The sequence below is a fragment of the Leopardus geoffroyi genome, chromosome A1, assembly GCF_018350155.1.
Source record: "Leopardus geoffroyi isolate Oge1 chromosome A1, O.geoffroyi_Oge1_pat1.0, whole genome shotgun sequence".
Classification (NCBI taxonomy): Eukaryota; Metazoa; Chordata; class Mammalia; order Carnivora; family Felidae; genus Leopardus; species Leopardus geoffroyi.
In genome coordinates, this window is record NC_059326.1 from 87,195,682 (window position 1) to 87,210,303 (window position 14,622).

General features: G+C 37.7%; 1 protein-coding gene across 1 annotated transcript; it reads right to left on the minus strand.

Annotated features, from left to right (window-relative positions):
* Positions 1-4,389: 4,389 nt before the first annotated feature.
* LOC123598935 (putative olfactory receptor 2W6) lies at positions 4,390-10,561 on the minus strand. Its single transcript, XM_045479900.1, has 2 exons — positions 9,663-10,561; positions 4,390-4,411 (listed from the first exon to the last, which is right to left on the minus strand). The coding sequence occupies exons 1-2, from the start codon at positions 10,559-10,561 to the stop codon at positions 4,390-4,392; spliced, it is 921 nt and encodes a 306-aa protein (XP_045335856.1).
* Between the last annotated feature and the right edge of the window lie 4,061 nt (positions 10,562-14,622).

Here is a 14,622-nt window from a genome sequence, read left to right on the forward strand (position 1 = left end):
AGTCTGGGATTGTGATGTCTCTTGCTTTGGTTTCCTTTTTCAAGATTGCTTTGGCTATTTGGGGTCTTTTGTGGTTCCATACAAATATTAGGATTGTTTGTGCTGGCTCCGTGAAGAATGCTGGTGTTATTTTGATAAGGATTGCATTGAATATGTAGATTGCTTTGGGCAGTAATGGCATTTTAACAATATTTGTTCTTCCTATCCAGGAGCATGGAATATTTTTCCTTTTTTGTGTGTGTCTTCCTCAATTTCTTTCATGAGCTTTCTATAGTATTCAGTGTAGATTTTTCTCCTCTTTGGTTAGAGTTATTCCTAGTATTTTATGGTTTTTGGTGCAACTGTAAATGGGATCTTTTCCTTGATTTCTCTTTCTGTTGCTTCATTGTTGGTGTATAGGAATACAAACGATTTCTGTGCATTGATTTTATATCCTGCAACTTTGTTGAATTCATGAATCAGTTCTAGCGTTTTTTGGCAGAATATTTAGGGTTTTCCATATAGAGTACCTTGTCATCTGTGAAGAGTGAAAGTTTGTCCTCCTCCTGGCCGATTAGGGTGTCTTTTATTTCTTTGTGTTGTCTGATTGCTGAGGCTAAGACTTCCAATGCTATGTTGAATAACAGTGGTGAGAGTGGACATCCCTGTCTTGTTCTTGACCTTAGAGGGAAAGCTCTCAGTTTTTCCCCATTGTGGATGATACTAACGTTGGGTCTTTTGTACATGGCTCTATGATTTCATTGTATGATTCTTCTATTCCTACTTTCTTGAGGGTTTTTATCAAGAAAGGATGCTGTATTTTGTCAAATTCTTTCTCTGCATCTATTGGGAGGATCATGTGGCTCTTGTTCTTTCTTTTATTGATGTGATGAGTCACATTGATTGTTCCGTGTATTGAACCAGGCCTTTATCCCAGATATAAATCCCACTTGGTCATGGTGAATATTTTTTTAATGTATTGTTGGATACATTGGCTAATAGCTTGTTGAGGATTTTTGCATCCACAGTCATCAGGGCACTGGTCTATAGTTCTTTTTAGTGGGTCTTTGGCTCGTTTTGGAATCAATGTAATGCTGGCTTCATAGAAAGAGTTTGAAGTTTTCCTTCCATTTCTATTTTTTGGAAATGCTTCAAGAGAATAGGGGTTATCTCTTCCTTAAATGTTTGGTAGAATTTCCTTGGAAAGCCACCTGGCCCTGGAATCTTGTTTTCTCAGAGATTTTTGATTACCAATTCGATCTCTTTACTGGTTAAGGGTCTGTTCAGATTTTCTATTTCTTTCTGTTTCAGTTTTGGTACTATATATATTTCTAGGAATTTGTCCATTTCTTCCAGGTTGCCCATTATATTGGCATATAATTGGTCATAATATTCTCTTTTATTGTTTTTATTTCTGCTGTGTTGGTTGTGATCTCTCCTATTTCATTCCTTGTTTTATTTATTTGGGTCCTTTCCTTTTTCTTTTTGATCAATTTTGTTAATACTTTCAAAGAACCAGCTTCTGGTTTCATTGATCTGTTCTACTGTTTTGGTTTTTTTGGTTTTTTGGGGTTTTTTTATAGCATTAGTTCTACTGTAAGCTTTATTATTTCCTGTCTTCTGCTGGTTTGGGGTTTTATTTGCTGTTCTTTTTCCAGCTCTTTAAACTGTAAAGTTAGTTTGTGTATCTGAGAACTTTCTTCCCTCTTTAGGAAGGCCTGGATTGCTATACACTTTCCCCTTATGACCGCCTTTGCTGCATCCAAGAGGTTTTGGGTTGTGGTGTTATCATTTTCATTGGCTCCCATGTACTTTTTAATTACCTCTTTAACTTCTTGCTTAGCCCATTCATTCTTTAGTAGGATGTTCTTTAGTCTCCAAGTGTGTGTTACCTTTCCAAATTTTTTCTCGTGGTTGATTTTGAGTTTCATAGCAATATGGTCTGAAAATATGCATAGTATGATCTCAGTCTTTTTGTACTCATTGAGGCTGATTTGTGTCCCAGTATGTGGTCTACTCTTGAGAATGTTCCATGTGCACTTGACAATAATGTATATTCTGCTGCTTTAGGATGAAATATTCTGAATATATCTGTTAAGTCCATCTGATCCAGTGTCATTCAAAGCCATTATTTCCTTGTTGATTTTTTGATTAGATGATCTGCCCATTGTTGTAAGATGGGTGTTGAAGTCCCCTACTAATATAGTATTATTATCAATGAGTTTCTTTATGTTTGTGAATAATGGATTTATATATTTGGGTGCTTTCACATTTGGACCATAAATGTTTACAATTGTTAGGTCTTCTTGGTGGATAGACCCTTAATTATGATATAATACCCTTCTTCATCTCTTGTTAAAGTCTTTTTTGTAAAGTCTAGATTGTCTGATATAAGTATGGCTACTCCGGCACTCTTTTGGTAACCATTAGCATGATAGATGGTTTTCCATCCCCTTACTTTCAATCTGAAGGTGTCTTTAGGTCTAAAGTGGGTCTCTTGTAAACAGCATATAGATGGATCTTGTTTTCTTTTTTTTTTTCCAGACCATAGGATAGTCTCCAGCTATTATCAGAGTTTTCTTTTTTCTTTTTTTAATTTTATTTTTTAATTTTTTTTAATTTACATCCAAATTAATTAGCATATAGTGAAACAATGATTTCAGGAGTAGTTTCCTTAATGTCCCTTACCCATTTAGCCCATAGCCCCTCCCACAACCCCTCTTGTAACCCTCAGTTTGTTCTCCATATTTATAAGTCTCTTATGTTTTGTCCCCTTTCCTGGTTTTATATTATTTTTGTTTCCCTTCCCTTATGTTCATGTGTTTTGTCTCTTAAAGTCCTCATATGAGTGAAGTCATATGATTTTTGTCTTTCTCTGACTAATTTCACTTAGCATAATACCCTCCAGTTTCATCCACGTAGTTGCAAATGGAAAGATTTCATTCTCTTTGATTGCCGAGTAATACTCCATTGTATATATATACCACATCTTCTTTATCCATTCATCCATCGATGGACTTGTGGGCTCTTTCCATACTTTGGCTATTGATGATAGTGCTGCTGTAAACATGGGGGTGCATGTGTCCCTTTGAAACAGCACACCTGTATCCCTGGGATAAATGCCTACTAGTGCAATTTCTGGGTCATAGGGTAGTTCTATTTTTAGTTTTTTGAGGGACCTCTGTACTGTTTTCCAGAGTGGATGCATCAGCTTGCATTCCCACCAGCAGTGCAAAAGAGATCCTCTTTCTCCGCATCCTTGCTAACATCTATTGTTGCCTGAATTGTTGATGTTAAGCATTCTGACAGGTATAAGGTGGTATCTCATTGTGGTTTTGGTTTGTATTTTCCTGATGATGAGTGATGTTGAGCATTTTTTCACGTTTCAGTTGGCCATCTGGATGTCTTCTTTGGAGAAGTGTCTATTCATGTCTTTTTCCCATTTCTTCAGTGGATTATTTGTTTTTGGGGTGTTGAGTTTGATAAGTTCTTGATAGATTTTGGATACTAACCCTTTATCTGATATGTCATTTGCAAATATCTTCTCCCATTCTGTCAGTTGTCTTTTAGTTTTGCTGATTGTTTCCTTCACTGTGCAGAAGCTTTTTATTTTGATGAGGTCCCAGTAGTTCATTTTTGCTTTTGTTTCCCTTGCCTCTGGAGACGTGTTGAGTAAGAAGTTACTGCAGCCAAGATCACAGAGGTTTTTGCCTGCTTTCTCCTCGAGGATTTTGATTGCTTCCTGTCTTATATTTAAGTCTTTCAGATGGATGTTGTTTTCCTATCCATTCTGGTACTCTATGTCTTTTGATTGGAGCATTTAGTGAACTGATGTTTAGAGTGAACACTGAAAGATATGAATTTATTGCCATTATGCTGCTTATAGGGTGGAGATTCTGGTGGTTGTCTCTGGTCCTTTCTAGTCTTTGTTGTTTTGATATTTATTTATTTATTTATTTAATCTTTTCTCCCCTCAGAGAGTCCTCCTTTAAATTTCTAGCAGGGCTGGTTCAGTGGTCACAAACTCCTTTAATTTTTGTCTGGGAAATTTTTAATCTCTCCTTCTATTTTGAGTGACAGTCTTGCTGGATAAAGATTTCTTGGCTGCATATTTTTCTGAATCATCACACTGAATATATCCTGCCACTCCTTTCTGGCCTGCCAAGTTTCTGTGGATAGGTCTGCTGCAAACCTGATCTATCTTCCCTTGTAGGTTAAGGACTTTTTTTTCCCTTGTTGCTTTCATGATTCTTTCCTTACCTGAGTATTTTCTAAAATTAACTATGATATGCCTTGTTGATGGTCATTTTTTGTTGAATATAATGGAAGTCCTCTGTGCTTCCTGAATTTTGATGTCTGTGTCTTTCCCCAGGCTAGTAAAAGTTTCTGCTATTTGCTCACAGAACCCTTCTACCCCTTTTTCACTCTCTTCCTCTTCTGGGACCCCTATGATTCTGATGTTGTTCCTTTTTAATGAGTCATTGATTTCTCTCATTCTTAAATCATACTTTTTTGCCTTAGTCTTCCTCTTATTTTCTGCTTTATTATTCTCCATAAGTTTGTCCTCCATATTGCTGAGTCTCTGTTCTGCCTCATCCATCCTTGCTGCCATGGCATCCATTTAAGATTGCAGCTCAATTTTAACATTTTTTATTTCATCCTGACTAGCTTTTACTTCTTTTATCTCCACAGAAAGGAATTCTAATCTATTTTCTACCCCAGCTAGTATTATTATTATTGTTATGATGCTAAATTCTGGTTCAGACATTTTTCTTGTATTTGTGTTGGTTAAGTCCCTGGGCATTTCTTCCTGCTCTTTCTTTTGGAGTGAATTCTTTCATTTCATCATTTTGAAGGGACAAAAAGAATTAGTGATGTAAAAAACTAATTAAAATTAAATTTTTTTTAATTAAAAAATTAAAATTAAAAAATTAAAAAGGACACACACACAAGAAAATCAAATAAATGATGCTAGATCCTAAGTGTGTTTTGGTCTGGGTGTTGAAAGGGGTTGGTAGATTAAACAAAAAAGGGTAAAGAAAGAAAAAAAAGGAAATTATTTGAAAATTTGAAAATATGAATACACTAAAATAGAATGAAATGATGGAAGTACAATAGAATTTGATAAAATTTACACAAAAATAAAAAATAAAGTAGAAAATAAAATTAAGGAAAAATATATTTAATAAAACTTGAAAATAAGAACAATTTTTTTCTCTTTCTGTATTCAAGAAAAGGAAAAGAAATGAAAAAGAGGAAAAAAAGAAAAAAAGAAAAATTATATAGATGGACTAAAGAAAAGACTGAAATACAATTGAAATTATTTCATTTTCCCCTAGAAGTCAAACTATGAAGCCCTGTATAGTCAGTAAATTAAGCAAGTGGAGAGACTTGTGTTTCTGAAGAGCGAGGTTGGCCCAGTTGGGCTTAGTTTAATGGCTTCATTCTCCACTAGATGGCTCTGCTTAGCTTACTGGCGTGGATTGTTGTGGCACTTGTAGGTGTGTATGCATACGCGCAAGAGTGGTGAAAATGGCATCGCCCAGCTACCCAGTCTCTAGTATAGAAACTCTGTTCTCCCTGATCAGCAATCACCTAACCCGTCCTTTGTCTTCAGCTTCCATCCACTCCCCACTTTTACACTGTCTGTGACCAAGGCCCAGGCAGTACCTCCCTCCTGAGTTTTATATCAGATGTGGGTGTTTTCCCTGACCTTTTGTTTCTGAGGGACTGCAGCTTTGACCCATTCTGTCCATCTGTAGGAGGATCACACTGAGCAATGGCCAGGGGCTGGCCCTACCCAGGAATGTTCATGGGACTGTGCAGCTGCCAATGCCCATAGACTGGCCAGGTGCCAGCCCACCCCAGAAAAAGTTCACACGATCATTATCACAAGTGTTTCAGGGCTTATGGAAAATCACAACACACATCTGGCACCAGGCTTCAACCCCAATGACCTTGTTCCATCACCAGAGAATGTGGTTGTTCTCCCAGGTCCACTGGAGCCTTTTCCTGTGGGTGTCGCCACACAGCCTCTACTAGATGTCCTCCCTATAGAGGAACTACCTCTCCCCATGTGGCCTGAAGACCCCCCAGACTTCACTCTGCTCCTGGGAACTCACCCTTCTCACCAGAGTACTACCAGGTATCAAGCTGTGGAGTTTCAGACTTTGTGCTCCCCTTGTTTATACAGTCTTAATGGAGTTCAAACCTTCCCCTTTCTCCTTTCTCCCTTTTTAATTCAGTCCCTGCAGTTGTTCCTACCTGCTTTTTTTTTGGGGGGGGTGCTTGTCCCTTATTCTGCCCTTCCATCTCCATCTTTTCTCCACAAGCAAAAATAGTTCCCTGCCCTCTGCAGCTTCTCTCTCCCCCAGTTCACCTTCCACATCATGTACCTGCTGAGTTCTGTGGTTCAGGTTGTGCAGATTGTTGTGTTAATCCCCAAATCAGTTTTCTAGGTGTGCAGGATGGTTTAATGTTGATCTGGCTGTATTTTATGGACACGAGACACAAAAAAACTTCCATGCCGTTCTGCCATCTTGGCTTCTCCCCTTTTTTTCATAAAAAGTTGAAAATGCTAACAATCTTATCCTAATGGAACTTTATCAATCATGTTATAATTAATACTGTAGGCATAGAAAAATTGGGTGGATTCTCTAAACAGAAAGATGCTATAGGACTGTTTCCTTGCCAAAAAAAAAAATTTAAAAAGGTAAATTAATAATTCTAAATTACTTATTTAAACATAGACTAAAACCTGTTTTAGCACTGTTGTTTATACAGGCCCACATTAAATGCATGTGACATTGTACCAGAAGCTACACAGAGAACATGTGACATATACTCACAACTTGCAATACCTAGTACATACAAGTATAAACGTATCAAGACCACCAAGAGGCAAAACCATGAAAATATAATTCAAAGATTTCATAAAGACAAAAATGAAGAAAGATTGCCACAAACTTTCTTTTATTCAGAGAAACCAGACAATAAAGTAGTATATGCATAAACTAACTTGCCCTCCTCAAGCTCTGCAATACTCACATGGTTTTCTAATTTCTATCAATCCAGTAAGGAAGTGTGGGCTAAAAATAAAAGCAAAGGAGAACCTAGGTGGCTCAGTCAGTTGAGGGTTCAACTTCGGACCAAGTTATGATCTCATGGTTTATGGATTTGGGCCCCAAATCAGGCTTGCTACAGCCTGCAAAGAACTTGCTTTGGATCCTCTGTCCCTCTCTTTCTCTGCCCCACCCCTACACAAGCTCTTGCTCCCCCCCCCCGTCTCAAAAATAAACATTTAAAAAATTAATAAATAAATGCAAAGTTTCTCTTGTTTAAGGAAATGGTTGTTTGAACATAAGAAAGGAAATATGAAAACTGGGTATAGACCTAAAGAAGCTAGGGTTAAAAGTAAGTAAAACTTATGCAAAAGTTAATCTAGACATACCTATTTTTTATGAATTTTTGGAAAGTATTAGGTTTCTCCAGAGAAATGGAATCAATAGAATGCACAGATATAGAGAATAGATAAATGATAGATATAGATAAATAGATAGGTGATCAATAGATAATAGATAGATGGATGGAGAGAGAATAGATTGATATAGATAGATACATAGATACATAAATAGATACATAGATACATAGATAGATGATAGGTAATAGGTAGATAGATGATAGATATATACATAGATACATAGATGATAGATATAGATAATAGGTAGATGATAGATAATAGATAGATGATAGATAGATAGATAGATAGATAGATAGATGATAGATAGATAGATAGATAGATGAGAGGTGACAGATACACAGATGTAGACAGGTAGAGAGATAGACAGGTAGACAGAGAGATTTTAAGGAATTGGCTCATGTGATTTTGTGGGCACATAAGTTCAAAATCTTCAGTACAGGCTGGAGACCCAAGGAAGAGTTCATGTTGCAGCCAAAGACCAACCACGGTCTGAAGACAGAATTCCATCTTCCTAAGGGGATCTCAGCTTATTTTATTGTAAGACTGATTGGAGAGCTCTCCACATAATGGAGAGAAGTCCATTACTCAAAGTCTACTGATTGAAGTGTTAGTCTTATCTAAAAACTACCTTCACAGCAACAGCAGGACTGGTGTTTGACAAAATACCCAGATACTGTGGCCTAGTCAAGTTGATACATAGGGTTCACCATTACAGAGACTAATTAGTTCCTATGAATAGTTGAAATTTTATTAACTTCATTAATTTTTACAACTTAAATTTTCTCATTTTCACCTTTTACCTTAAGTCTGAGAAAATATATATATATTGTAAGCTAAACTGTGCCTTGCCTTTAAATTTGAATCGTCCCTACTTCACTCGTGGTGAAAATCCACGAGTTAATGAACTATAGTTCCATATTCATAATAATTAATACCATCATCATCATCATCATCATCATCATTTAACCTGGCAAGTGTTCTCATAGTAAGCAGCTGTGGCCTGGTTACTTTCTACACTGTTCCTGTCCACATGCTACCATGCCACTATTTCCTTCTATGAACCTCTGTTCATGAATTGTTACGAATTTAGAGGTAACTCAAGAACAGACTCTTAACTATACAGAACAAAGTAATGGTCACCAGAGAGAAGGTGGGTGGGGGGATAGGCTGAATGAGTGATGGAGATTAAAGAGAGGACTTGTGAGGAGCACCAGGTGTTGCATGGAAATGTTGAATCACCATATTGTACACCCGAAACTAATATTACACTGTATGTTAACTAACTGAAATGTAAATAAAAACTTTAAAAAATAAAATAAAAGAACTGTATCCCCATTTTTTTCCCAGTGCAAATGTACTGCCTGCTTAGGAGCTTGTTTCAATAAAGACTCTTTATGTCAGTGACTTTCAAACTTTTGTAGCAATGGTTCACTGTAAGGAAAACCTTTGATACACATAAACACATAAACACTCACACAACTGATTTACCATACCTTGTTCAATCCTCTCTGAAATTTTCTATTCCATTTCATGCCATTCTCACTCACTTTTAAATGCTTGTTAAGTTGATTTAATAACCAGTAAGTAAGTGGCATATAACCTGAAATTTTAAAGAAACACTGTTTGATAGAGAAGCAGTTATAAATTATTTGCACAGGGCAGGAAAAGGCAGACAACAGCCTGAAGAAGAAACATTACACTCTCTATTAGGGTCTAGAAAACTTAGAACAAAAGGGTATATGGAGTGGAACAAGTGTACCTCAAAATTAGTCACTCCCTCACACATACATACACACATTTTTCTGCTTGGGGTCTCATTTTCCTTAGATCTGACTTAATAGTGACTTTACAATTTTCTGGAATCAGAGTCTCAAGTTTGCTGCAAAGAACTCATTATTTCCCTATAAAACCTCATTGATCCAAGTAACATTTTTCTCTTCACCAGCATATTATCTTTTGTGACTGAGTCTGTCACTTGGAAGGACATAGGGGCCCTGTCCATCTACTTGCAAGCAAAGATAGGAGTTATTTATTCTGGGATCCCTGAAAGAGAGAACACCCTACTTCATTCTCACTCCAGCATCTTATATGACATTATGCATTGTTATCTCCCTGGAACAAAGCATTCTTTAGGGAAAACAAGCACCTACATCAGTGCCCTCTTGCATCCAACAGGCTGTGGTCTTTCCCAAGAACCTTCCACATGGCTCCCTTCACATCTTTGTTTCTCAGTGTGTAGATGAAAGGATTCAGAGTGGGGGTCACTAGACAGTAGAAGAGGGTTAGGAATTTGCCCTGGTCCTGGCTTGCCACATTCCCAGGCTGCATGTACATGTAGATTATAGTGCTATAGAAGAGAGACACTACAATCATGTGGGAAGAGCAGGTGTTGAAGGCCTTGCGCTTCCCAGCTGCAGACTGGATCCGCAGAACCGTGGCTACAATATAGCCATAGGAAACCAGTATTATGGCGAGGGGCACCAGGACAATGGGGATGGCCAAGAAGAAAGCCAGGCCTTCAACACGCCTAGTGTCCACGCAGGAAATGCGGATGATGGCTGGCATCTCACACACAAAGTGGTTGATGTGATGGTGACCACACCGCTCCAGGGACATTGTCAGTGGGGACATGAGGATGGAATTGGCAATCCCAGTGAGCCAGGCACAGGCTGCCAGTCGCAGGCACAGCTGTGGGTGCATGATGGTCATGTAGTGAAGAGGCTTGCAAACAGCCACAAAGCGGTCATAGGCCATGACAGAAAGAAGAATGCATTCAATGCCACCCACAGACAGGAACGCAAAGAGTTGTATGACACAACCAATATAAGTGATGGTCTTTTGTGGGCCCCAGAGGTTGACCAGCATCTGAGGAATGCTGCTAGAGGTGTAACAGAGATCCAGGAGGGACAGGTTGCAGAGGAAGAAGTACATAGGTGTGTGCAGTCGAGGGTCCATCAGGGACAAGAAGATGATGGACGAGTTGCCCGTGATAGCCAGAAAGTAAAACACCATGTTAGTGAAAAACAAGACCATCCCCAGCTTTGGCTGGTCAGAGAACCCAAGCAGAATGAAGTTTCCAGAGCTCTCATTATTTCTTTCCATCACACTTGGCTTGATAAACCTGTTTGGGGAGGTTAACATGTGTGGTGTTACTCATACAGAAAATGATGCACCTCATTTTTGTCCCAAGAAAATAGGTTTTTTCCACCTATTTAACTGGTTCACTTGCCTGACCATTGCCTGGAATTATAGGGTAAGGAGCTAAAAATATTTGTCTGTAAAGTGATGGAAGTTGTATAGTGATGGAAGCAATATTGCCTCAATATCTTCTAATCTGGTTAAGTGAAATAAGTGGATAGATCCTTTAAAAAAAACTTTTACTGATATAATGAGCAACAAAGTAATTTGGGGGAAAAAACAAATAATTTTCTCAGAATCCATTGACTTTGAGTGTATTTCTGCTAACTGACAAATCACTCCCTAAAATTTGTGGAACAATAGCTTAACTTAATATAATCAATTCTCATGTTTCCATGATTATAAACTCAACCGAAAAACAAAAAACGTATTGATAACTTACTATATGGTAGGCCCGGCAGGTATAAGTATAGACAGTACCTCTGTACAAAATATTTAAATTACTTCTGTAATCAGGAAAGTAATAGCCTGGGGACTCTTGAAATAAGAAAGCCCTGAATTTACTTGATTCTGAATAGTTAATGATTTGGTCCTACCTCTTGACCCAGTGACTAAGGTAACATTAGGCAAAAGAACAAAAGTGGATGTGATTGCACAGAGGTGAGAGAATTTTCTTCCCTTCCATGTGCATTCACAAAATGAGCAGAAAATGAGGGATGTCCTTTTGCACATTCCAGCTCAACATAGCACTATGCCCAGAGGTCAACTAAAAGGAAATAAGAATCATTGTGCAGGTTTATTTTTGCAGCAGGTTTGGGAGTTTGGGGGAGGCCAGAGTTGTGTTTCCTGTCAACCTGCATTGCTTCAATAAGAGTTTGACTATTTACATTATTGAACAGACACCAATCAAATACTTGACTTGCAAACTCCTCTAAAATTCAGAAATTAACAGAAAAAGATGTATGTCCTCCATGTCAATAATTAAATGCTAGCTGTATGGACTCAGTTTCCTGCCATCAACTTGTTTGGGGTTCACAAACTACTGGAGAAGTTAAAATATGGAGTAAATGGAGAGTCTATGAATGCAAGCCTATGGATCCCACAACTCTGCTGTCTACCTGTGGGGATGTCCACCTGTGGTCCAATCATAATGGGTCACAGACTCTAAACTCAGGAAGAAGTTATGGTCTGAGGTGAAGCCATATAGAAAGACCAATTCCAGCCAGAGTTTTTAAAAAATCAGCTTGAAAACTGTAGAAAACTTAAGATATGGCTTGGGAACTAAGTTATGAGTACAGCATATCTGCAGATCTTGTACTGAAAATGCACACAAAGAGCTAAAGTACATCAGCATGAATTGCAAATTTGGAAATTATAACATGAATACAAGGGATTTTTTTTCTTTTTTTGGTAGAAAATTCTTTACATTGAATATTTTTAAAATAAAAAGTTAAATTTAAAAAACACTTTGTAATGAGATGTAATTTTTGATTTGTAATCACCACACCTAAAGGGATGACACTTTTATTTTTCTTCTTATTTTTGGCTGAAGAGCGATGCCCTAAACACAAAGGCCTGTCATCTATTCAGTGAATTACTTTCAAACAATTCATCCCAAAATCAATACATGTTTGTTACAGAAAAATAAGAAAGCAAAGACCATTAAAGAAAAAAAAAATAATTCCTTAATCCCATGTACCCATAGACAATAATTATTTACAAACTTACATATGTGTGTGTGTATGTGTGTGTGTGTGTGGATAAGAACACATAAGGCCTACTCTCTAAACATAAGGAATCATTCAATACTTCCCCATGTGTTAACTATTTGTTTTGCTCCAGGCCGGGAGTCTGATATCTTAGAGATACTAAGCCAAATACATGATCTCAACAGATCACAGTAATTAACTATATGGAATTTAGAAAAGAGAAAGTGGAGGCTTAATCATGCACATGAGGATATGCATTTTCAGAAATATGAAAGCCACTTCTTAGTGGTCCTGCGTCATTGGCATGGAAGATCTTATTGTAGATAACAAACACATCTGTCTTGGACATTCAATATTCCTTGGATCATCTAACAATCCTTACACAATCCACCCTGATCTGCCATCCTTGATTTCTGCCTAATGGCCTGAATGTCATACCCTAAATACCAATATTGTTCCCTCTACTGGTAAGTAACATTCAGTCTTGTCAACTATCTGTGGGTTTGGTTAGTAAGAGTACACTTGCTGGACTCAATCACTGTTGGGTCAACTGAACATTAGGCCTATGACCACAAAAAGTTGTTGGACCCAAAGTGACCATTCCTTTTCATAACGAAACAATATTTTAAAGGCGTATTTATAAACTTGCAACAGAGCAAGAGAGTCTCTACCATTAGCTCTACACAAGAGAATTTTCCATCTGTATAATCACTCTGGCAAAGGTTTAGAGAGGTTTTACCCATTTCACAACCCCTCATCATTAACTCTTTCCATATAGCTTCCTTATCTGTGGGTAATGGTGTAGAGGATGGGGTGAGACAATTACATGGGGAGGAGAAAGACATTTATGAACTCAGAAGTAAGTATCTGGAAGTATCAGTAAGTATCTGGAAAGGAGATAATCTGCACATTTTCCAGATGACAGGATGTTTCATAAGGAGCCCCAGAATTGTCAGACCTTTGTTATAATGGATTGGGCATTGGAAATGGGGCTGAGAAGTACACGTGACCTGAGGTGACTCACCACACCCTAGAGATCACATAGTTAAGAAAGCTCCCTTGAGTGAATTGCAGATTTCTGTGTCTCCATTTCCTCTACCATAGAACAGAGTTAACAATGCCAGACATGCTCTTTGTTAGGACTTTTAGAATACCATATTAGCTTGTACTGCTTGTTCTGAACGCTCTCAAGCTTCTTGAAATTGATGTTCAAACAGAGACTACTAAATACTGACAAAAGTATGTAGAAATATAGGAGGTTTATTACACATCTGAAAAATATATTTGCCTAACCATACACATTCCTGATTATCTGTTACAGCAATGGTCTATTAGTCAGATCTATGAGACTTCAATAGGATTTAAACACCTTTGTCCCAGGATCTGAAATGTAGATCAAAACTCCTCATGGACCTGAGTATGATCATGAGAACTGGTTTCCTCTTATAAGGAAATATTAATGACTATATCACAGGGTTTTCAGAGAATTCCTTAAAATACTTGTATTTAAAGGCAGTCAAATATTTTATTTCAATGAAAATTAGAATATTTGTTAGGAAAAAGTAACAAAATTATTCCAAAAATATAAGACTCATGCTAAACATACAAAAACATCTGTATTCTAGAACATTGTTCTGAGAGCCCATGATCTCACATGAAATACATCTGCCAACAAATCTTTTTAGGTAACAATTTCCTCTCACCGCAGCACTGTTTTCCATGTTTACTAACCTGCATCAAGTTCTCAGAAGAAACGATGAATAGATCTGGGATGAGAGGTTGTCCCTGGATTGATGAAACACCTTCCCAGAGTCACCCTCTCCTGTTAAAGGGGCAAGTTTCAGAAAAAGGGCAGCAAGGACATTTCTCCAAGAGGAAAAAGAATTCTCAAGGATGGAGCATGCTCAGAGCCCATGGCCGACATCTTGCCCTTGTCCTCACCAAGATTTTGAAGAGGTTCAGCTAAGTTCACAAGCTACAAAAAGCCATCAACTGATCTCCTGCTCATCCTGCTATCATGACAGACCAACAACCTACTCCTGACTCAGAGGTCTGCATGTGAACGATATCTCTATTCCAGTTTTAGAAGGGGAAATCTGGTGGTATCATGAGTGGAGAGTGGAGATGGTTGAAGACAAATGATGCTGGTCCAAAGATACAAAGAAAACAGGTGAAAAGAAACGTCCAAACCTTTATATTAAATTATTCTCTACTTGGAGATGGCCAACAGAAACATAAGCCCTTTCTCTGATTAAGAAAATACTTTGATCTGTAGTTCTCTTGGGAAAATCAAACTGCAAAACCACTTAAGACAGG